The 25,021-nt window shown below is 47.1% G+C and overlaps 1 protein-coding gene across 2 annotated transcripts in view; it reads right to left on the bottom strand.

Annotated features, from left to right (window-relative positions):
• The window catches only part of TFPI2 (tissue factor pathway inhibitor 2), a 68,453-nt gene that overhangs the window by 8,539 nt on the left and 34,893 nt on the right, over positions 1–25,021 (bottom strand). The window contains exons 1-3 of one of the 2 annotated variants that reach the window (XM_083189446.1): positions 7,294–7,590; positions 5,447–5,626; positions 698–877 (exon numbers count right to left, since the gene is read on the bottom strand). In XM_083189446.1, the coding sequence (XP_083045572.1) occupies positions 698–877; positions 5,447–5,626; positions 7,294–7,387 (454 nt within the window). In that variant the 5' untranslated portion in view covers positions 7,388–7,590. Of the gene's footprint in view, positions 1–697; positions 878–5,446; positions 5,627–7,293; positions 7,591–25,021 lie in introns of those variants that run through there. The other variant, XM_083189447.1, reaches the window with a different exon arrangement.

Here is a 25,021-nt window from a genome sequence, read left to right as displayed (position 1 = left end):
GGGGATGTGTTACTACAGAGGTGATGGGGGGATGTGTTACTACAGAGATGACGGGCATGCGTTACTACAGAGGTGATGGGGGGGGATGTGTTACTACAGAGGTGATGGGGGGGATGTGTTACTACAGAGGTGACGGGCATGCGTTACTACAGAGGTGATGGGGGGATGTGTTACTACAGAGGTGATGGGGAGGGGGTGTTACTACAGAGGTGAGGGGATGCCAAATATATTACAGGAAACATTCCTCTCCATCTATTAGCTGCGGCACTTATATTTCAGGGTCTCCTGCTATAACACATTTTATGTATTTGACCTCTTTGCAACAATTAAGTTTTATATTCTAACTCCTTTTAAAAAGTGATTATTATTATTATTATTATTATTATTATTATTATTATTAAGATTTTGAGGCAAATTTTCCAAACTGAGTTTTTAGAAGTGAGATGTTGCCCTTAGCAACCAATCAGATTCTAAAGTACTTATAATTCATCTAGCACCTTCTAAAGAATAATCGTTACACTTTTATGGGTTGCGATGAGCAACATCTCTCACATCCAAATACTCGCACTAAATTTACCCGGTTGTTTTATTTCTCTATTTATTAGATTTGAATGTTTTCAGGATTCAATCATTTAATGATCATCTATTACAATGAGACATTACATCCATAGCGAGGAACAGGAATGACATCACTCACTTCGCTTGGGCGAACATTTCTCCAGACAAGAAGCTTCGTCTCTGAAATTATTGTCGTTGCCATAGCAGCCGCCATATATGAACTGTTCACACTTCATACTGACCAAGTTATACGCGTAGCGCTTCAGATAGCTCCGGCAAGGCCCCGTCTCTGGTTCCATTCTGCACGCTTTAGGGACTTCTGAAATTTTTGAAGTGTAGTAAGTCAGTCACCTGTGCTCAAGCATGGATATCCTTAACACCTGCACCGTTAGGCTGCCGTAAGGAATGAGGGGGAGATTTTTAAATTTTGAAGGGATATGACGTATAGAAGTTGTCTATAGCAACTAGCAAGTTTTTATCTCTCATTTTACAGGCTGCGACAGATTCATGACAATTAGGAGGTGATTGGTTGCCAGCATCTGCTTGATTTACTAACCCTGTGTAGTACGATTGGGAGTAGTAGCCTTTCCCAAGGCGTGGCGGGCCACGTGTGCCCACAAAAGTGTACCTTTTTGCTGATGGTGGTCATATTTTACTTAAATTGAACCCAAAAACCTTTTTGACTATTTGTGCCTCGACCATTGTCATTTTGACCTTTTGCTCCTGTCCACCCAGTGGTGTAACAATAGCGGTAGCGGGGAGGCGCTGTGTGAGTGCGGGAGCCGGGGCGCTGGGGCTAGTGTAACGCCTCTGCTGCCACAGACCCGCTGATTTGATTGTATTTGTCCCGGCTCCCCTCCGCTGCGGTCGCGGCTCCCTTCCTGCTTGTTCTAATGGTATAGAGACGGACCATCATAAAATGTCCGTCCCCATATAGCAGACGGTTCTCTGAAACTGTCTGCTGTATGGGGGCGGACATTTTGTGAAGGTCCGTTTTTCATTACAGAAGCCAGGAGCGGAGGGGAGCTGGGACTGCACAGATGAAAAGTTCTGCGGGTCCCTGGAGAGGTAAGGCACAGGGAGGCACATTGGGGGAGACGGACATTGGCGGCCGTGTGACACGGGGTGGGGGGGGGGTTGCTGCTGCTAAAAAATCGGTGGGGGTCGCATACAATATAGTTACGCCACTGTGTCAACCTAATAAATGTTGACCATTTGGTGTGACCTACTGACTGCTAACCTAAATAATGTAGATCTTTTTGACTACACCCAGTGCCTGATTGTTCTGTGCACCTTAGTGAATATAGTATTGTTAGCATAGCAATACTATAACAACAATACTATTGGGAACACCTCCCAATGGGACTGCCTTGGGTGACTGGCAGGTCTGACTTAAAATAAGAAGTCTCTGCCAGCCACAGTGAAGCCAGTGCAGTCTCTCGGACAGTGACAGATTTTACCTGGGGAGTCCTTCAGACTATTGGTTACAAACTACCACTGGTCCCTGCCCCATTGGAGTTTAAAACCCCAACATACAAGGACATGCACTAGAATTAATTTGTGTCGGAAGCCAATTAACCTACTAAATCACCCATAATACATAAAACTATACATACAAATACATTGTTCTAAATGTCTCATTCCCTTCTGTGATTATTCTGCATGGCCTAAGGGAGAGGTATTTATATTTGTTGCTCTGGGATACAACACAAATCTGCTTTACAGATACAGCTGTACAGGGTACACGTTATACGGTCACTGGGTAGACAATGTCTAGGTCAACATACACCCAACGACAAGGTTGACACAAGCTTATGGCCCACCTGCATAAGGTTGACATGAGTTTTTTTTCTTAAAAGAAAAAGTGTTTTTATCATGGGAATATAATAGCGTTCCAAATGTAGCTAGGCACTGTGCCCGAATCATGGCGAGCGCAGCGGTACACTTACACCAGGGATGGGGAACCTTCGGCCCTCCAGATGTTGTTAAACGACACATCCCAGAATGCCCTGCAACAGTTTTAGGATGGCCAAATAGCAAAACTGTACCAGGGCATGCTGGGATATGTAGTTCAACAACAGCTGCAGGGCCGAAGGTTCCCCACCCCTGACTTATACGGTGTCCATGTCGACATTGCGACAGTTGGTGATACAGAGGGCAGCTGCTGGTGACCTGCAAAACTTGCCCTGTGTGGCGGTCCTGAGGACCGGGGTTCGAGAACCACTGTTCTAGAAGGTGCTAAATACAACATCCCATCTTTACCAGAACTCCCACCTTAGTAAATGTACCCATAGGTGTCATGGTCAATGCTAAGCTATGATGATAGATGATATAAAAACACTAATATAAAGCACAGACCAATACATTAACCAATGCTGTAGGACGCCGAGTGCTAGCCAATAAATAAGAGTAACACCAGGGAGCACAGCTGCTTCATACAGAGGAACAGATAGGAATTTTGCCGAACCCTTACTCATTCAACATCTGCCGTTATAAAGACATCAGTGTTTTCTCTTCCAAGTCTAGAACCCAGCTGCTCCCACAGGGTTGGGATCATTTGGTCTATTGCATTATGGTCGAAAGTCATTAGGTAGAATCCATTAGGTCGACATGCTAAAAGGTCGACATGACTCTAGGTCGACATGGGAAAAGGTCGACATGATTCTAGGTCGAAAGGTCATTAGTTCGACAGGTCATTAGTTCGACAAGGTCATTAGTTCGACATTGTCTATGTCGACATTCACAAGGTCGACATGGGGTTTTTCACTGTTTTTTTACCTGAATGTCAACACAGTCGACATGGACACAGTTTAAAGTGCACTGCATCCCCTCGCATCGCTCGCTGCGCTCGCTATGCGTCGGGCACGGTGCCTCGCTACGCTCGGCACACTATTTTATTCTCCCACCACGCCCTAGTGGATGGTAGGGCATGAAATACCGCCTGTCGGCACATGTTGGCTCAAAAAACAGTGAAAAACTCCATGTCGACCTTGTGAATGTCGACATAGACAATGTCGAACTAATGACCTTGTCGAACTAATGACCTGTCGAACTAATGGCCTTTCGAACTAGAATCATGTCGACCTTTTCCCATGTCGACCTAGAGTCATGTCGACCTTTTAGCATGTCGACCTAATGGATTCGACCTAATGACTGTCGACCATAATGCAGTAGACCAAATGACCGCATCCCCTCCCACACACTGGCACCAGGGAATACTCTGCAAACTAAGGGGGTTATTCTGGTTTGATTCGCAAGGCTGCGAATCCACAGACTTGCAAATCCACCAAACCCCAGCCGCCGAATGACCGCCCCCCCGCCCCCCCCCCTTCCCCCCCCCCCCCTCACGTTCCTCCTGAAATATCGTAACGTTTAGCCTCATTGGTTGCTTAAATCCATTATAACATTAAGGGGACGTCACGGATATTCAGTTGGAAGCTTAGTTTCACATAGAGGGGAATGAGTACATCTTCTGGGCACAAGACATTACAAATTAACCCTTTTAACTGCCAAGAGCTCTGTAAGAGATGTGCAAAATCTAGGCTAAAAACGCCAGCGTCGCTCGCATTTGTTATATAAATTCAAATAAAAAATGTTGTGTAAAAACAATATTATATTTCCCATATAAGGTAAAGATTACAGGTCGTTGTGATGACTATAAATGTTTGCCTTTGCAATTTTCACACCTATTTGGACAAATTTCTGATCCGTGCCATCCACAGTTGGAGGAAATTGAGGCGTCTTTGCAAAATGAAGGCACTTGGAACCTGGGAAGATGGTACCACTATAATCAGAATCAGCTTTATTGGCCAGGTATACTTATGTATACTAGGAATTTGGTTTCGATTGCTGTGCATCAGCCAGGGTGGGAACACGTAAAAAACAGTCACAGTACAGATGCATATAACACGTTCAGATATGCACTAGATCAGTCTTGATGAAGGACATGGACATGGGGAACAACATACATTTACTGAGCTGTGCAGCACCCAGGCAGCTGTTCAGCGGCGGCACTTGGTGATTGTAACAGCCAGATAGGTAGGCAGTAAACAGTACAGCTATGGGACACAACAGGGGTGACACGGGTTACATATTTGGCTAGCGGCATAGATCCTAGGCAGCCATCAGCGGCGCCATCTTTACGTTGCTGCTCACAGGGCAGCAATGGAGGAGGTCAGCAGGCCAGCGCACTTGGTGGTGGGGATGTGGCAAGGGGGGGGGGGCAGAGTCAGTGAGGCCAGGGGAGGAGAGTCTGTGAGGCCGGGGGCTGGAGTTGGGCCCTCTTTGGGCTGCCCCTGATAGTGTAGTGTAGTACCTTGGAGGGCCACCACCGCCGCGTTCTCCCAGAACTGAAGCCTCGGGTGGGGGCAGACAGGCTCCTGCAGACTGGTAAGGGCCTGCAGGTCGGAAGACCGTGTGTGCCGCAGCTGGGGGGTCCTGCTGGTGAGGCCGGGGGACTCTTCTTCCATCATTGTCGGGGGCTGAGCTGATGCCCAGGAGTCACAGCTGGGGTTCCTGCTGCAGGCCACGTTGGACTCCTCTGGTGGGGCCGTGGATGCCGCCACACTCCGGCGCCCTCTGTCTCCTTCTCCGCCTCCCTTCCACCATCTCTGCCTCCCTCGTGCTCATCCTCTCCCTTCTGCAAGGCTCCCCTTCTCCGGGGGCCGGGGAGGAAGCTCCAGTGGATGGGAGCTCGCATGTGTGCACCCATCACCGGCCCCACTGGAAGCAATGAAGCAGCTCAACTATAAAGCTAGACAGCTTGTGCTCCAGTACCCAGCCATACAGGGCTATCAGTGCTCCCTATAATTATACATTCAAGCCTCCAATTACTGCCAGCACACAGCTGTAATAACAAGTTAAATACATGTCCATACAATAAACTTACTTTTGATTTTCCAACATGTTTTTTCACAGTCTTCCAGACTTTCGAAATTGTTGGCATTGCCATCGCAGCCTCCATATAGGAACTCCAGGCATGTCTGAGCGTACCTATCATAGTAATAGTGAGGAAGGAGTCCCCTGCAGGGACCTTCAAGCTGCGGCAGGAGGCAAACCGTCATGTTACCTGCAATGCAATCAGGACTTTAGGTAGAGTAGGTCATAGTATACAGGCAGGACACACTCAGCCACTGCACATTCTCAGACACAAAGCAAGCAGTCACAACAGACTCCTTTGTCCTGCAGGGCCAGATGTACAGTATCAAGCTCAAAAAGTGGAGAGTGATAATAACAAGCCAATCAGCTCCTACCTTTGATGTTACAGGCTGGGTTAAAAATATTTAAATATTTAAAAAAAACTTTCTTATTAAACTCTGGATTCTGATACTTTCTTATTAACACACTTATAGCTTAGTTTTTTCACTTGTGTGCTGCCCTGGAGTGACTGGCTTATGCCGGCCTTTTTGGGGTTGCGCGTCCCAGTTTCAAACTTAGTATTAGGGACCCACCAGAAATGAGGTCACCGTGAATCCAGTTGGTGGGCAAATATTTCTTGGCCAATTGATATACCAAGAACCTCTATTATTGATTGATTGATTGATTGATTGATTAATAATATGGAGTGTGCATCTGCACCATGTGTTTTTCTTTGCAGAACTACAAGTCGCAGCATGATAGCACCTCATGTATATAGGGTGTGCATTCTAAGATTCCCACCCATGGGTTAAAAATATGACAGGTAGGAGCTGATTGGCTGGTTGTTTATCACTCTCCACTTGGCCTTATGTGTAACAATAACAAGGCTGCAACATAATAACAGGCACTGCAGAATTTTTATTTTTAGGGGGGGTATTTATTAAAGCGATTAAATTGTTAGAGGATAAAATACTAGCCAATCAACCTCTTGGGTTTTATTTACTAAAGGCCGATGTTAGACAATTCTATTAATCAATAAATTGATTTAAATCAATGATGGGCTTCTAGGGCTAAAATACACATTTACTGACAGATGAATTGTTACAGTCATTTTTTAATGTTAGTAAATGTGTGATTTAGCACTGGAAGTCAAACATCGATTAAGATCGATTTTAAATCAACCTTTAGAAAGTGCAGCCACACTTAGGAGCTTTTTGGCTGCTACTTTATCTCTCACAATTGCATTGCTCTGCAAGTTTTGATAAACACCCCTTTAAACTTCACAAAACATTACAAACCTGACAAAACATTATGTTTTTTCCCTTGGATAAAAGATAGTTAAAAAAAAAAAATTATTATTATTATTTTTGGGTTTTTGTTTAAATCAACCCTCAAGATGCATAATCCATTAATAAAATAATTTCATAGTTCCAAACCTTCACCCAGAAAATGCAGCAAATCTTTTCTCAATTTCTATGTCTTTAACCCATTCTCCCACCCCCTCCCCCTGAGTATTGTGGAGCATTCCAAGCTAGTAGGAATGTGTGTTCTAGCGTTTGCAAATGCAGTTTCCCCCCTGAACAGATGCTGAAACTTTATGCTTTAGGTGTTAAAAAAATCCTGCACTCAAAAAAAATAATAAAAATCCTCCATAATATATTTATATAGTGCTGCATTAGATTGGTAAAATGCACTTAAAATAGAAATAAACATAAAACAACAAACACAGCAAAAGCAATGCAAAGTGTAGGACAAATAATAAACAAGAATAAATAAACAATAAACACTTCCTCCGTCCGGTCACATAGCGACAGGAACGCATGGAAGTCGCATGGGCTGGCTACACACACACTGCAGAACCCAGAATACCCATCTTACTTCTTCCTGCAGATTCTCCATACTGTGGTTCTCCGATAGTAACTTGTGCCAGCAGGCTGGCAGCTAGCAGGCACCGGACAGCAGAGGCTGGCATGGCAGGCTGGCTGGGATGAAAGTAGTGGTGGTGGACTCTGGACTGTGTTGGACTGAGCAACACCCAGGAAACTGCTTGTACAAGGTGGAGCTGTGTGTGGGCTCAGTCAGTGTGCAGAAGAAAGTTGCAGGAGAACTTTTATACAGAAAAGAGTTTATGCCCCCTAGCAGTGTAGACAGAGGGTGTCCCCACTTTGCAGAAGGAGTGGCTTTTGTGACTCACGCCTTATGGTTAAAACCTCATCACCCATTATCAATGTTATCCAACCTATACCCGACCACAGTCATCACAGAGGGAGGAGAGTTTTGCAAGAGTTTGGTGAAAGTTGTATTACAGTTAAGTACACTGGGGGCTGCAGAAACAACCACTCATGGTTAGAGGCTGTGGCATTAATGACATTTGCTGGAGATGTCACAGGATATAGATGTGACTAATACACAGTGGTGGTTTCCCTGTCAAGGCAGAGACAGGACTGAAAGTAAAAGTGGGCGATGTTATAATGTAACTGGGAAGCGTCCCTCATTTGTCCGTTATCATTACTAATAATTGCAATGAAATGGTGACTGTGCCACATTAGAACGATTATTGGGGCTCATCCTTATTTTAGGTGGAACTACAGATATCAGAGAGTCTTGGTTGTGGTGGTCTATCAGTGTCAGAATTTGTGGCATTAGTCTGAAATCCCAATTGTCATAGAACCACTGTTCTATACCACCATGGACAATATTTATTAAATGGCGGCCTCAAAAAACGATCATTTTTGATTGGACGCCGACAAAATACCGATATTCGGGATCCTGACAGTCAGAATTCCGAACCATCATTTAGGTTACTATCGGGGTTGGGTTAGGCTTTGGGGAAGGGGGACTGTAGAGCTTGGGTGTAGGACAGAATGGTTAAGGTTAGGCAGTGGAAGAGGGAGGTTATGATAAGGATAATGGAGGGGTGGGGTAGGGTAGGTATACGGTTAAATACCAGAAAGACACCCGGATTCTGGCCACCAGGATCCCGCTATTGGTTTCTTACTGTCAGGTTCCTGACTGCAGGTTTTTGTACTCAACCCATTTTTTATACTTGCCTTAGATCCAGCTGCAAAGTTGCCAAAACCATACAGTATAGGAATGTGGCAAACCACCATTTGATCTATATACCATCAGATGTAAGTGTGTAGTTGCCGCGTAATGCCAATGTCAGTGGAATTTTGTTCTGGAACAGCAAATGTCAGTGTAAATGTTTTATAGAAGAATGATTGTCAGTGTACCATTGCTGTTGAACTTTAAATGTCAGTGTGTCGTTGTTCTGTAACCTAAAGTGTCAGTGTTCCATTATCCTGTAGCCCCAAGTTTCAGAGTCTGTGTCCCATTGTCCTGTAGCCCCAAGTGTCAGTGTCCGTGTCCCATTGTCCTGTAGCCCCAAGTGTCAGTGTCCATGTCCCATTGTCCTGTAGCCCCAAGTGTCAGAGTCCGTGTCCCATTGTCCTGTAGCCCCAAGTGTCAGTGTCCATGTCCCATTGTCCTGTAGCCCCAAGTGTCAGTGTCCGTGTCCCATTGTCCTGTAGCCCCAAGTGTCAGAGTCCGTGTCCCATTGTCCTGTAGCCCCAAGTGTCAGAGTCCGTGTCCCATTGTCCTGTAGCCCCAAGTGTCAGTGTCCATGTCCCATAGCCCCAAGTGTCAGTGTTCCATTGTCCTGTCACCCCAGGTGTCAGTGTGCCATTGTCCTGTAGCCCCAAGTGTCAGTGTGCCATTGTCCTCTAACCCCAAGGGTCAGTGTGCCGTTGTTCTGTAACCCCAAGTGTCAGTGCGCCATTATCCTAGAACCCCAAGTGTCAGTGCGCCATTGTCCTGTAACCCCGTGTCAGTGCGCCATTGTCCTGTAACCCCAAGTGTCAGTGTGCCATTGTCCTGTAACCCCAGGTGTCAGTGTGCCATTGTCCTGTTACCCCAAGTGTCAGTGTGCCATTGTCCTGTAACCCCAGGTGTCAGTGTGCCATTGTCCTCTAACACCAGGTGTCAGTGTGCCATTGTCCTCTAACCCCAGGTGTCAGTGTGCCATTGTCCTGTTACCCCAGGTGTCAGTGTGCCATTGTCCTGTTACCCCAGGTGTCAGTGTGCCATTGTCCTGTAACCCCAAGTGTCAGTGTGCCGTTGTCCTGTTACCCTAGGTGTCAGTGTGCCGTTGTCCTGTTACACTAGGTGTCAGTGTGCCGTTGTCCTGTTACCCCAGGTGTCAGTGTGCCGTTGTCCTGTTACCCTAGGTGTCAGTGTGCCGTTGTCCTGTTACCCCAGGTGTCAGTGTGCCGTTGTCCTGTAACCCCAAGTGTCAGTGTGCCGTTGTCCTGTTACCCTAGGTGTCAGTGTGCCATTGTCCTGTTACCCCAGGTGTCAGTGTGCCATTGTCCTCTAACCCCAGGTGTCAGTGTGCCATTGTCCTCTAACACCAGGTGTCAGTGCGCCATTGTCCTGTAACCCCGTGTCAGTGCACCATTGTCCTGTAGCTCCAAGTGTCAGTGTGCCATTGTCCTGTTACCCCAGGTGTCAGTGTGCCATTGTCCTGTTACCCCAAGTGTCAGTGTGCCATTGTCCTGTAACCCCAGGTGTCAGTGTGCCATTGTCCTCTAACACCAGGTGTCAGTGTGCCGTTGTCCTGTTACCCCAGGTGTCAGTGTGCCGTTGTCCTCTAACCCCAGGTGTCAGTGTGCCATTGTCCTGTTACCCCAGGTGTCAGTGTGCCATTGTCCTGTAACCCCAAGTGTCAGTGTGCCGTTGTCCTGTTACCCTAGGTGTCAGTGTACCGTTGTCCTGTTACCCCAGGTGTCAGTGTGCCATTGTCCTGTAACCCCAGGTGTCAGTGTGCCGTTGTCCTGTTAACCTAGGTGTCAGTGTGCCATTGTCCTGTTACCCCAGGTGTCAGTGTGCCATTGTCCTCTAACCCCAGGTGTCAGTGTGCCATTGTCCTCTAACACCAGGTGTCAGTGTGCCATTGTCCTGTTACCCCAGGTGTCAGTGTGCCATTGTCCTGTTACCCCAGGTGTCAGTGTGCCGTTGTCCTGTTACCCTAGGTGTCAGTGTGCCGTTGTCCTGTTACCCCAGGTGTCAGTGTGCCGTTGTCCTGTTACCCTAGGTGTCAGTGTGCCGTTGTCCTGTTACCCTAGGTGTCAGTGTGCCGTTGTCCTGTTACCCCAGGTGTCAGTGTGCCATTGTCCTCTAACCCCAGGTGTCAGTGTGCCGTTGTCCTGTTACCCTAGGTGTCAGTGTGCCATTGTCCTGTAACCCCAAGTGTCAGTGTGCCATTGTCCTGTTACCCTAGGTGTCAGTGTGCTGTTGTCCTGTTACCCCCAGGTGTCAGTGCGCCGTTGTCCTGGTGCCCCAGGTGTCAGTGCGCCATTGTCCTGTAACAAAAAGTCTCAGTGTCATATTGTCCTGTAACCCCAAATGTAACTGTGCCATTGTCCTGTAACCTGAAGTTGTCATGGGACAATAATGCAAGTTTGCATTTGAACCCCAACTGTCAGTACATAATTGCTGGTTTATGGTGCAAACACACTGTACAATTTTTTTTTGACCAATTTGGTTGAAAGACATTTCCATTGAACCCAGTGTCCTAGACGAAAGATGTTGACGAAAGACGAACGAGGAATGATGATGCGCATACCCGCAAGTTTTTCATCAAGATTGTTCGTCAACTGTGCATGCAGCTCAATTTGGATATCTTTCAAAAAGCCTATAAACTGTAGCTAGATCTTTCGTCTTTTGTCTGTCCTCAATATCTTTTGTCAACATCTTTCGTCCAGGACACTGGGTTCAATGGAAATGTCTTTCAACCAAATTGGTCAAAAGAATTGTACAGTGTGTATGCACCTTTACTCGAAAAGTTATCAGGTGTTCCTGTGCCCAGGTTCTGGGAATCTTTAGATGGGGATAACCACTGTGGCCTATAGGGTACATATTGCAGACTTTACATGGCTGTTTCTATGGTCAACCAATCAGATACTTTTATCTTCTAGAAGATGTGAAATAAATAAGAAGTCAATTCTGATTGGTTGCCTTTAGCAACATCCCATGTGAAATACAACTCTCATGTTACTAAATGTTCCCCACTGAGACTCCGGTCCTTGCATGAGATTCATAATACATCTGGCGAAACTTATTTTCTTATCGTCCCAAATATAAATTTTAATTCTTGGATCTAAAAACTGCTAATTACTAAGTGGGACCATTGGCGAGAGCAGTCTAATATCGCTTTCAGACCGCAAATGCAGGGTCGCACCAGGACTTTGAAAAGGTTCAGTCCCGGTGCGACCCTGCATGTGCAGTCTGTTCAGATCGCATAAGCGAACCGGCAATATTGCCCTCTGGCGTCATGTGGGGGCCCTTCGGAGCATCATTGGAGGCGCTGCTCCAAGCGCTGCCGCCTCCAAAGTGTGAACGGGAAGCGGGTCGCTCGACCCGATTAACCCATTCACACTACACAGCAACAAACCGGTAAGAACCCTTCTTTTTACCCGGTTCGTATAGCCGTGTTGCTACCGGTTATCTGTAACCGGTAACCCGTTTCACATCGTACCAATTACCGGGTCTGAATCGGGTAATTAGGTGCGATGTGGAAGGGGTATAAGTGTCTGATAAGATAGCTATACCCCTTGTATCTCGCTAACATGAAAACACACTGATACATTTACTTTATAGTATAAAAAGATTACTGATACATACAGCACATGTAGATAGGGTGAGCCACATACCAAGCCTGCCGCAGCTTGCACTGTTATGTTAGATTGGTAGAGGTGCTCTCAGCTTTAAAGGATATGAACATTATTTAACAGAGCTGCCATATTGAGTTGCAAAGGCCTCTTTACCGCCTAAAAACTCTTGGGGCCTGGTACACTGATATCTCAATGCCCATCATCCTTCAAGTACCGCCCCCCTTGCGCAGCGCATTTTTATTACATTGCATACGCGCGTCACGACTCACGATCCGGGCGACTAGACGCTCTTTCTTACCATTACCATTCTTCTCTGGCGATAGCAGACATGAGTATCAACTCTCCGTGGCCCTCCATGCCGCCGCCAGGCAACAATCCTGTCTGCTGCGAGCCAGGTTTCCCTCCAGAACTCAAACATGGGCACAGCCATGATTGGTGATGTCACATAAGCATCCATAGCCAATCATCTGTGTTTGAATCAGCAGTTGATTGCTACAACCAATCACCTGTCACTGGCTGTTATATAGGAGTTCAGGAAATGACTCAAAATTGCCAGTGATATGATATCCCCAGCCTAGCAGCATCTCTATTATCAGCTCCTGGTGAAAGCGCTCTTCTAACACTACAGAAGCCATTGTCGTCATGCAGCACCACCTGGCTCCCTTCGATGTGAGCCGATCCTCAGACTTCCTCAGTGACTTCTTCGGTGCCTGCTACGTTCTGTGTTTCCTCAGTGCTCCTTCTTCAGCGTATATCACTGACAACCTCCACCATTGATTGTTACCATTACTACCAACTTAGTCGGCACCATCATTTCCAGTCGACTCCTGTCTTCCCTATTGTTTCCAGCCAATTCCTAGACTTCCTGTCTGTTCCAGCCAACTCCATTTCTGTTCCAGCCAACTCCATTTCTGTTCCAGCCAACTCCATTTCTCTATTCTAGAGAAACTTGACGTCACTCAAGAACTCTTTGTCACTCAAGACTTGACGGCTCTATGCTCAGTACCCTCCGTGTAGTTTACATATACTGTATATGTGGAAATTCCACATTAAGCCTTGACGTTTCCATTTCACTCCTGCCCCAGTGCCTGATCCCAAATCTGGTCAGACCCAGACCTCAGACATGACCATGTGTAATTAAAATCTGCTGCACTACAAATGGGCTATAATAGCACCTGCACTTTCATATTACATTTATATTGCATAGTAATTATATTAAATGATGTATGGGGGCGATAATAAAATATTAATTGCCTGTTCATAAATGAGACCAAGTGAGTGACAGTAACCAACACGCTCCCTGGTACCGCCGGCACCGCTATCCACGTCCGAGTCCATGTTGCCTGTCTTTCTCCGGCGGTCCTGCTCCGCCAAGGTGGAAAGACCGTCACCAGTACAGGGACAAAATAGGGAAGGGCAAATAGGAGGGTGCAGCACTGTGCTTCGTGGTGTGCGGGCAGGAGGCTTGCCCACTTTTTTCAGGAGGCAGGGGAGTTCCATCCAATTTTCAGGAGCCACATGGCCAATCTGGGAGGGTAGGCAAGTATGATCAGAGCGTAGTGCTTGGGGAGAACAATGGCACAGGCAACAGAGGGCAGCCTAGGGTGGCACAAGAACAGAGGGCAGTATAGAGTGGCACAGGAACAGAGGGTAGTATAGAGTGGGTAACACTGCTGCATATAGAGCCAAACTGTGTGGGTAACACTGCTGCATATAGAGCTATACTGTGTGGGTAACACTGCTGCATATAAAACTATACTGTGTGGGTAACACTGCTGCATATAGAGCTATACTGTGTGGGTAACACTGCTGCATATAGAGCTATACTGTGTGGGTAACACTGCTGCATATAGAGCCATACTGTGTGGGTAACACTGCTGCATATAGAGCTATACTGTGTGGGTAACACCGCTGCATGTAGAGCTATACTGTGTGGGTAACACCGCCGCATATAGAGCTATACTGTGTGGGTAACACTACTGCATATAGAGCTATACTGTGTGGGTAACACTGCCGCATATAGAGCTATACTGTGTGGGTAACACCGCCGCATGTAGAGCTATACTGTGTGGGTAACACCGCTGCATATAGAGCTATACTGTGTGGGTAACACCGCTGCATATAGAGCTATACTGTGTGGGTAACACCGCTGCATGTAGAGCCATACTGTGTGGGTAACACTACTGCATATAGAGCTATACTGTGTGGGTAACACTGCTGCATATAAAGCTATACTGTGTGGGTAACACTGCTGCATATAGAGCTATACAGTGTGGGTAACACCGCTGCATATAGAGCTATACTGTGTGGGTAACACCGCCGCATGTAGAGCTATACTGTGTGGGTAACACCGCCGCATATAGAGCTACAGTATACTGTGTGGGTAACACCGCTGCATGTAGAGCTATACTGTGTGGGTAACACCGCCGCATATAGAGCTATACTGTGTGAGTAACACCACTGCATATAGAGCTATACTGTGTGGGTAACACTGCTGCATGTAGAGCTATACTGTGTGGGTAACACTGCTGCATATAGAGCTATACTGTGTTAGTAACACTACTGCATATAGAGCTATACTGTGTGGGTAACACCGCTGCATATAGAGCTATACTGTGTGGGTAACACTGCTGCATATAGAGCTATACTGTGTGGGTAACACCACTGCATGTAGAGCTATACTGTGTGGGTAACACCGCCTACTGTGTGGGTAACACTGCCGCATATAGAGCTATACTGTGTGGGTAACACTACCGCATATAGAGCTATACTGTGTGGGTAACACTGCTGCATATAGAGCTATACAGTGTGGGTAACACCGCTGCATATAGAGCTATACAGTGTGGGTAACACCGCTGCATATAAAGCTATACTGTGTGGGTAACACCGCTGCATATAGAGCTATACTGTGTGGGTAACACCGCTGCATATAGAGCTATACTGTGTGGGTAACACCGCTGCATATAGAGCTATACTGTGTGGGTAACACCGCTGCATATAGAGCTATACTGTGTGGGTAACACCGCTGCATATAGAGCTATACTGTGTGGGTAACACCGCTGCATATAGAGCTATACTGTGTGGGTAACACCGCTGCATATAGAGCTATACTGTGTGGGTAACACCGCTGCATGTAGAGCTATACTGTGTGGGTAACACCGCTGCATGTAGAGCTATACTGTGTGGGTAACACCGCTGCATGTAGAGCTATACTGTGTGGGTAACACTGCTGCATATAGAGCTATACTGTGTGGGTAACACCGCTGCATGTAGAGCTATACTGTGTGGGTAACACCGCTGCATGTAGAGCTATACTGTGTGGGTAACACCGCTGCATGTAGAGCTATACTGTGTGGGTAACACCGCTGCATGTAGAGCTATACTGTGTGGGTAACACCGCTGCATGTAGAGCTATACTGTGTGGGTAACACCGCTGCATATAGAGCTATACTGTGTGGGTAACACCGCTGCATGTAGAGCTATACTGTGTGGGTAACACCGCTGCATGTAGAGCTATACTGTGTGGGTCACACCGCTGCATGTAGAGCTATACTGTGTGGGTAACACCGCTGCATGTAGAGCTATACTGTGTGGGTAACACCCCTGCATGTAGAGCTATACTGTGTGGGTAACACCGCTGCATATAGAGCTATACTGTGTGGGTAACACCGCCGCATATAGAGCTATACTGTGTGGGTAACACCGCTGCATATAGAGCTATACTGTGTGGGTAACACCGCTGCATATAGAGCTATACTGTGTGGGTAACACCGCTGCATATAGAGCTATACTGTGTGGGTAACACCGCTGCATATAGAGCTATACTGTGTGGGTAACACCGCTGCATATAGAGCTATACTGTGTTGGTAACACTGCTGCATATAGAGCTATACTGTGTGGGTAACACTGCTGCATATAGAGCTATACTGTGTGGGTAACACTGCTGCATATAGAGCTATACTGTGTGGGTAACACCGCTGCATGTAGAGCTATACTGTGTGGGTAACACCGCTGCATATAGAGCTATACTGTGTGGGTAACACTGCTGCATATAGAGCTATACTGTGTGGGTAACACTGCTGCATATAGAGCTATACTATGTGGGTTACACTGCTGCATATAGAGCTATACTGTGTGGGTAACACCGCTGCATATAGAGCTAAACTGTGTGGGTAACACTGCTGCATATAGAGCTATACTGTGTGGGTAACACTGCTGCATATAGAGCTATACTGTGTGGGTAACACCGCTGCATATAGAGCTATACTGTGTGGGTAACACTGCTGCATATAGAGCTATACTGTGTGGGTAACACTGCTGCATATAGAGCTATACTGTGTGGGTAACACCGCTGCATATAGAGCTATACTGTGTGGGTAACACCGCTGCATGTAGAGCTATACTGTGTGGGTAACACTGCTGCATATAGAGCTATACTGTGTGGGTAACACCGCTGCATATAGAGCTATACTGTGTGGGTAACACTGCTGCATATAGAGCTATACTGTGTGGGTAACACTGCTGCATATAAAGCTATACTGTGTGGGTAACACTGCTGCATATAGAGCTATACTGTACACACACCTCTTCCATCTACTTCAACAGTACACTTCTGGCTTTGGCCTTATTCCATGGCAATGTGTCTGCTAGTTACAGGGATTTGGGCATATTTGGAATGAAGTCCATGTCTAGCAATGTATAAGATCTGATAACACATGGGAAATTAAGCTCTATATTCATGTGGAATGTGGGAGTTTCTCAGCAAAGACAAGCACTGATCTGTTGAGGGAACTCAGCCAGGTCAGATAACTGGGAAGAACGGGAGTACTGAACTAAAGTAACACATTAATAAGTAATCTTCTTATCCACGTACCATTTGTGTCTCTGCCATATTCAGCAAGAAATAATTCTTTCACATTGTAATATTTCCTGTACCCAAAAACAAATTGCTTGAAGAACCCAAAAGTTGCCAAGTTAGCAGGGCTGATCTCGAGGAGGACCCCGGGAGAGGGAGGTCCTGGTGGGCAACGAAGTGGTATGGTGCTGCTGATTGCATTATCACAGGCAGCCTCAACATTGGCTAGCTGGTAGTTGCCAGATCCTAGTGTGCTAAAGGACCTCTGACAACCAACCACATGACACGCAATGCAAGGGGGAGGAGCAAGGTTGGTCGCCCAGCACACGGTTACTATCTATTGCCAGTGGTGCCAAGTGAGGGGGGGGGGTAATAACTACCCAGGCCCAGGTCAGAGGGAGGGGTCCCGTGGGGTCCTCGTAACATGGCAGCAGCTTAAAGTACTGTTTTCTTGTATTTTCTTCTAAGGATGCATGGCCACGCCTCCTGAGGTTAGGTCACACCCCTGAATAGTACCTGGGCTCAACCAGGCTCTCTACTGCCCTGTCTATTGCCTTTAGAAAGCAGGTGGCGAGCAAAGTAGAGCACACCTAAGTGGCGAGTGACGGGAGCCCGCAGGGGTACATTTGGGCTTATATGTTCGGATTTTGCTCCTCCATCTGGTGTGCCATGTCACGCACTTGGGACGTCTGGGGTCCTTTAGACCACTAGGATTTACACTGCAATTCTCAAATGACATCATAGGGAAGGGCCACTACGCATCATCACGGGTCCCCGTCCACCTCACCTGAGAGGTGGTGACATGCAGGAGGGTAGCCTAAGAGGTAATCCCCCAAACTCCTGAGTCTCCCGGGTTCTTGTAAGAGTGGGCACATATGGCCAAACCTAGTGCCAGGCCGAATAAGTCAGTTATTAATGGATTTGGGTTTAACAGAGGTGGGGAAATATTGGATTAGACCAGTTGGGACTTTCTAGCAAGAACCCTAAAAGATACTGGAGGTGGAGCCTCAGGTGTAAAGTGCATGATGGTGCAAATCATGTCATAGAGGATTTGTTACGAAATCCCGGCGGCCGGAATCCCGGCCATAGGCGCCAAAACCGTGGGTGCTCCGGGGCCCGAGCACCCATGGAAAGTGAGGAGCACCCACGGCACGGGCCACGGCAGCGGGGCCCCAGCTGCGGATATGCCGTCAGCAGCGGGGGTCCCTGCGGCGGATGGGAACTAGTAGCTAGTTCCCATCTTCCGCAGGGACCCTGCTGCTGACGGCATATCCGCTGCTGGGGCCCCGCTTCGGCGCTGCAGTTGCTAGGATCCCAGCAGCGGGTGAGTCCCGTGGGGGGGCAGGGGGCTGGTCTGTGGGAGCACCCACCAGAAAAAATGGAAATCGTCGCCCCTGATCCCGGCGTTCAAAAATCCCGATGCCGGAATCCCGACCACCGCAATCCCGACAAGGGGGAGGGGTGTGGATCCCCCCCCCCCCCTTTGTGGGCTTGCTGTGCTCGCCTCGCAGCGGGCACGGTGCCTCGCTATGCTCGGCACACTAATTTATCCTTCCTCTATGGGTGTTGTGGACACCCATAGAGGGAAAAAGTGTCGGGATTTCGGCAGTCGGGATTCCGGCTTCGGGATTTTGAGCGCCGGGATTCCGACCGCCGGGATTATAACTGCATCCCGTCATAGAATCCCGCTGTACAATGCTGCAATTCATGACATTGGGGAGCATGGTCATTGATCCGTTTCACCCCTGATAAACTGCATAATTACCATTTGCCAGAAGAAACCAATCTATTAACCAAATTACCCCTTATCCGAACCAGGGGTCTAATCATTGCTTATGTTACAGACAAGTGAATCCTCCAGAATTAGCGGTAACGAGCTGAACTCATGACCCCAGTGATGTATTAGTTATTGTAGTAATTATTCGTTTATGTTTTTCATTTTATTTCCAGAGCATATCGCTGCTGGGCAGGTAATGTGAGAGAACACAGTGTACAGTACTCTGAATCTAAAAAGAACTTCTATATGTGTTTATATATTTACAGATATTCAACAGGAAATATTTCCTGTGCCTGCACAAATGGTGGCGTCACTAGTGGGGTGCAGGAGCACATAGCATTACATGCAGCACAGTGCAGAAGCCGGCACTGCAGAACAACTGGTCCCGGGGGGTAGACCAGCAACCCCGGAGTGACGAAAGTGGAGGTTCGGAATGCGAGGCCATGCCCCCAAATCATGAAGCCAGTCCCCCTGTGTTGGCAAGGGGCTTTGCCTCACGGACTACAGATATTGCCACACCGGGTGTCAGTACAGGTAGGGATGCTTCTGGGCACAACCATAGGTCTTTGTCCCCACCTTCAGAGGTGGGGAAGCAGCACAGTTCAAAATTCATATAGGGAGCCTCATCCATTGCCACCAACTGCCACTCAACTGACTCACTTGGTGTGGATCCCCTATTTGAATTTTGAACTGTGCTGCGGCATTCAGGCATCCTAGTTGCAGCTGTAAATACAAATGCTAAGACCCCAAAGAATCCATACCATGCAATACACCACTGGGTAGTGACAACTACAGTAAGCTGTGTTCCCATCTTTGCTGCCAATTAACTACAGACAATGGGCCTGATTCAGCCTGGGTTGTAGTTTTGTGAGGAATCGCAAAACTACAACTTACAGTACGTAGGCTCCTTGCCCTGTGCTGGGAGGGGTGCCCAGCACAGGGCAAGGCCGCCCTACATGCTGGGTCCTGCCCTGCGATGCGCCCGAAAAATATTGCGGTCGCATTGCTTTTGTGCGAGTGTTTCTCTATGACAGGTAGGTGCTGATTGGCCGGAAGTTCATCACTCTCAATTTTTTTCACTTTTCAAGGCTAAGTACATCTTACCCAAAATTAGTTAAAGATCCAGAAAATGGCATTATTACGGAAGGAACACAACAAAACGTCCAACAAATTAGTATGCCGTTACCGCATATCCCACAACAGTTGACCCGCTCAGGTCAGTCCGTCTCGCACAAGATGTCATTTTGGTAGAAGATTTGCAACCACTGTGCAGAATTTATATCTCGGTTACACCACAGATTACACCTCCGCAACATATCTTCTAGTACACATGAAGATCTCATTGTGAATAATGTTCCTCGCTCCTAACAGATTGTCCTGTGCTGTTTACAGTTATTGTAATCGCAGTTCCACAGCTATATCATGCCATAATATAAACAGGCCTGCAGCAAGGTTGGCATACATAATGTTTTTCATGGAAATATAAAAAAATTTTGGCCGGAGAAAAACAGGGTGTATCAGGGAAGGGAGTCGGCTCATCAAGGAAAATTATCACCTGCGGCCAAATGGAACAGATTGCCATTTTTTAAATTGGCAATTTTTTTACTAATGGGAAGTTTTTTAGGCAAGGTGTGATTTTTTTTTTGTGTGTTTTTTTTTTTTTGTACCGTGAAAGTGTAAGATTTTGGTTAAATAAAAAATGGAGGAGGTATGTGTGTGCCCCCCACTGGGAGCAATGCGCAAAAATGCACCTGTGCATTCGCATATGCAAAACATCGGTCTCCCTTTTAAATTTGCGCAAGAGCGAGTCAACCAGAATAAGGTGTTAATAAGTCTGTATATGGAGAACGGGGACTCAGTCGCACACAATATACAGGAGTGGGAAGTGGCAACTCACTGGCATTTTCAGAAAGAAAGATGCCCAGCACTAGTGTCTCAGGATTGGGAGAGGCTGTTTTGTGTGACGGCAGGTATGATGTACAGTATGAGAACACATCTGTACTCATCTACTCGAGTTGAAGCAAAACAGGCTCATATTAAATAACCAGTGGTGGTTTTTACCTATGGGCTGCAGGGCTGCAGCCCCCCCCCCCCCCCCCCCCAGGTAAAATCTGCCACTGTCTCTGCCTAAAGTGAAGCCAGATGCAGTCTGTGAGACTGCTCTGGCTTCAATGTGACTGGCAGTGACTTCCTATTGGAAGTACGACCTGCCAGTCACTCAAGGCTGTCCCATTGGGAGGTGTTCCCTCCCTCCGGGATGCATCTCTGTGTGCAAATGCGGGGCAGCCCACAAAATGGGTTCTGCGCATGCACAGTACTGCGGATGATACTGCGCCGGATCCGGGAACCTGATTAAGCCTCCAGGGTCTGCAGCAATGGCAGCCCCAAGAGGCTTGGGCCAGCTCATGCACAGTATGTATAAAGTTGCGCATGCACTGGCCCCGTGCAGGGGACCGGCAGGTGCGGGGAGTATGGCAGTGGAGGGGGGGGGGGCTGCATTGCGGCAGCCCGCCTCCGAAGAAAGGGGAAAAAGCCACCACTTGAAATAACTGCAGCTATATAGGAGTTCTGCATATAGATGATTTCACCCCTGCTTTGCTGCGCACTGTTTCTGTGGCTCTGTGCACCCAACGTTCTTCCATCGTTACGTCATTTCCTTCGTCTCTCAACTAACCATACAAATCTGCTGATCTGCACAATAATTTACTATTTAATACGCAGTCAGAAAAATATGTATCTTCTGAGCAATGGATTTCCCCACCTTTAGTAAGAATATAATGACATTTACATTGCACAGAATTCCTCTATGTCATTTCTGATGAATATTAATCACATTCCTCACTTGCAGAATTATCTCATCTACGTAAGCAGTTCAGATTTGAACAGAACCCAAGAACATTTAATCGCCTATTACAATCCCTCCCTTTTCCAGGTTTGCCCTTTTGTCTTTTTTTTTTGCATTGACCCACAGTATTATGATAATACTTAACAATGCCTAATTCCACCCCTCCTATGGCTCCACTGCTTTTAGGTCCTGATTCAATCAAACCAAAAGTTGGAAGGTATGTGTTACAGTGCATTGATAAAAGTATTACCTACAGAGGCGTAGCGAGGGCGGTGCCGGCAGAGCACACGCTCCGGAAGCAGGAAGATAGCATGGCGCCGGAGCTGTGCCTGTGCCGGCACCGCCAGCTCGCCCGCCCGCTACCTGCCAGCCCCCCCTGTCAGTGTGTGTGTCCATGAGCGCACCCGCCCACTCACGGCTCCCCCGCTGTGTCCAGGAGAGAGACGCACTGTGCTGCTATGCAATATTCATATCTCCCGCTGGCGCTGGACCACTAGCCAATGGGTGCTTGTGGTCCAGCAGTCAATCAACTGGTGGCTGCTGGACCGTGAGCGCCTATTGGCTAGTGCTCCAGCGGGAGAAATGAATATTGCATAGCAGCACAGCACGTTTCTCTCCCGGACACAGCGGGGGAGCCGTGAGCGGGCGGGCAGTGCGCACATGGACACACACTGACAGGGGAAGAGGTCGGTGTACAGCTGCATCGGCTGTCAGTGTGTCAGCACAGGGAGAGGGAGGGAGGGAGGGGGGTGCGTAACCATCGTGTACTCCCACCCTCCTGCAGCCAGCCACCCACCCACCCTCCTGCAGCCAGGCACCCACCCTCCTGCAGCCACCCTCCTGCAGCCAGGCACCCACCCTCCTGCAGCCACCCTCCCACCCTACTGCAGCCACCCACCCACCTGCAGCCACCCACCCTCCTGCAGCCACCCTCCCACCCTACTGCAGCCACCCACCCACCCACCCTACTGCAGCCACCCTCCCACCCTACTGCACCCACCCTGCTGCACACTACTGCAATCAACCCTGCTGCACCCTCCCTCCCTGCTGCACACTACTGCTCCCACCCTCCCTCCCTGCTGCACACTAAACATAGAAACATAGAAACATAGAATTTGACGGCAGATAAGAACCACTTGGCCCATCTAGTCTGTCCCTTTTTTAAACATGTTACCTCAAACCATATTTGATCCTTATTTTTTTGTAAGGATATCAATATACCTATCCCAAGCATGTTGAAATTGTACTACTGTATTTGCCTCTACCACCTCTGATGGGAGGCTATTCCACTTATCTACTACTCTTTCTGTGAAGTAATTCTTCCTCAAATTTCCCCTGAATCTTCCTCCCTCTAGTTTCAGTGCATGTCCTCGTGTTCTGCTGCTCCTCTTCCTGTGAAGAATGTCTCCCACCTGTACCTTGTTAAAACCCTTGATATATTTGAAAGTTTCTATCATGTCCCCCCTTTCCCTTCTCTGCTCCAAAGTATACATATTAAGATCTTTTAGTCTTTCCTGGTACGTTTTGTGATGTAGGCCATGCACCATTTTAGTTGCCCTTCTTTGTACAGTCTCTAATGTATTTATATCCTTCTGGAGATATGGCCTACAGAACTGAACACAATACTCTAGATGAGGTCGTACCAATGACCTATACAGTGGCATTATTTCTTCTTTATTTCTACTGCTGATACCTCTCCCTATGCAACCAAGCATCTGACTTGCCTTCTTCATTGCTTTGTTACATTGCCTACCTGCCTTTAAGTCCCCTGAAATAGTGACACCTAGATCCCTCTCTTCCTCAGTAGTTTCCATTATAGTGCCATTTATACTATATTTAGTCTTTGGATTTTTGCAACCCAAGTGCATGATTTTGCATCTTTTGGCATTAAACTGTAGTTGCCATGCTCTTGACCATTCCTCTAATCTACCTACTGTAGATCATCAATCATTTGTTTTACCCCTCCTGGTGTGTCTACCCTGTTGCATACCTTTGTGTCATCTGCAAAAAGGCACATTTTACCCTCAATTCCATTTGCAATATCACCAATAAAGATATTAAAAAGCACTGGTCCAAGTACAGATCCCTGGGGTACTCCACTTGTAACCTTTCCCTCCTTTGACTGTACTCCGTTTACTACAACTCTCTGTTTTCTGTCCTGCAACCATGCTCTTATCCATTAAACTATCTTAGAATCCAAGATAGTTCCCTGCTGCACACTACTGCTCCCACCCTCCTTCCCTGCTGCACACTACTGCTCCCTCCCTGCTACACACTACTGGCGGTGCATTGAATTGAAAATAGCGTTGGGGAGCCAGGAGTGGGCCACTGCACAGTTCTGTTCCCCTTGGCAACGAGCAAATTCAGTCCCCCTTGGCATAGAGCATGAAGCCCCTTGGCATCGAGCATGAAGGTAAGTGGCACTTATGTGTCAAATGTGTATGGTGTGTTATATAGTATGTCATGGGCAATGCGGTGTGTTATATAGTATGTCATGGGCATTGCGGAGTGTTATATAGTATGTCATGAGCATTGCGGTGTGTTATATAGTATGTCATGGGCATTGCGGAGTGTTATATAGTATGTCATGGGCATTGCAGAGTGTTATATAGTATGTCATGGGCATTGCGGAGTGTTATATAGTATGTTATGGGCATTGCGGAGTGTTATATAGTATGTCATGGGCATTGCAGAGTGTTATATAGTATGTCATGGGCATTGCGGTGTGTTATATAGTATGTCATGGGCATTGCAGAGTGTTATATAGTATGTCATGGGCATTGCGGTGTGTTATATAGAATGTCATGGGCATTGCGGAGTGTTATATAGTATGTCATGGGCATTGCGGAGTGTTATATAGTATGTTATGGGCATTGCCGAGTGTTATATAGTATGTCATGGGCATTGCGGTGTGTTATATAGTATGTCATGGGTATTGCGGTGTGTTATATAGTATGTCATGGGCATTGCAGAGTGTTATATAGTATGTCATGGGCATTGCGGAGTGTTATATAGTATGTTATGGGCATTGCCGAGTGTTATATAGTATGTCATGGGCATTATGGTGTGTTATATAGTATGTAATGGGCATTACAGTGTGTTATATAGTATGTAATGGGCATTATGGTGTGTTATATACTATGTAATGGGCATTGCGGAGTGTTATATAGTATGTCATTGGCATTGCGGAGTGTTATATAGTATGTTATGGGCATTGCCGAGTGTTATATAGTATGTCATGGGCATTATGGTGTGTTATATAGTATGTCATGGGCATTACGGTGTGTTATATAGTATGTAATGGGCATTACGGTGTGTTATATAGTATGTCATGGGCATTGCAGTGTGTTATATAGTATGTTATGGGCATTGCCGAGTGTTATATAGTATGTCATGGGCTTTGCTTAGTGTTATATAGTATGTCATGGGCTTTGCTTAGTGTTATATAGTATGTCATG

This window comes from Crinia signifera, chromosome 5 (genome assembly GCF_055691185.1).
Source record: "Crinia signifera chromosome 5, ASM5569118v1, whole genome shotgun sequence".
Taxonomy (NCBI): Eukaryota; Metazoa; Chordata; class Amphibia; order Anura; family Myobatrachidae; genus Crinia; species Crinia signifera.
Note: the sequence above shows the minus strand (reverse complement) of the source record. Positions and strands in the feature narration are given on the sequence as shown.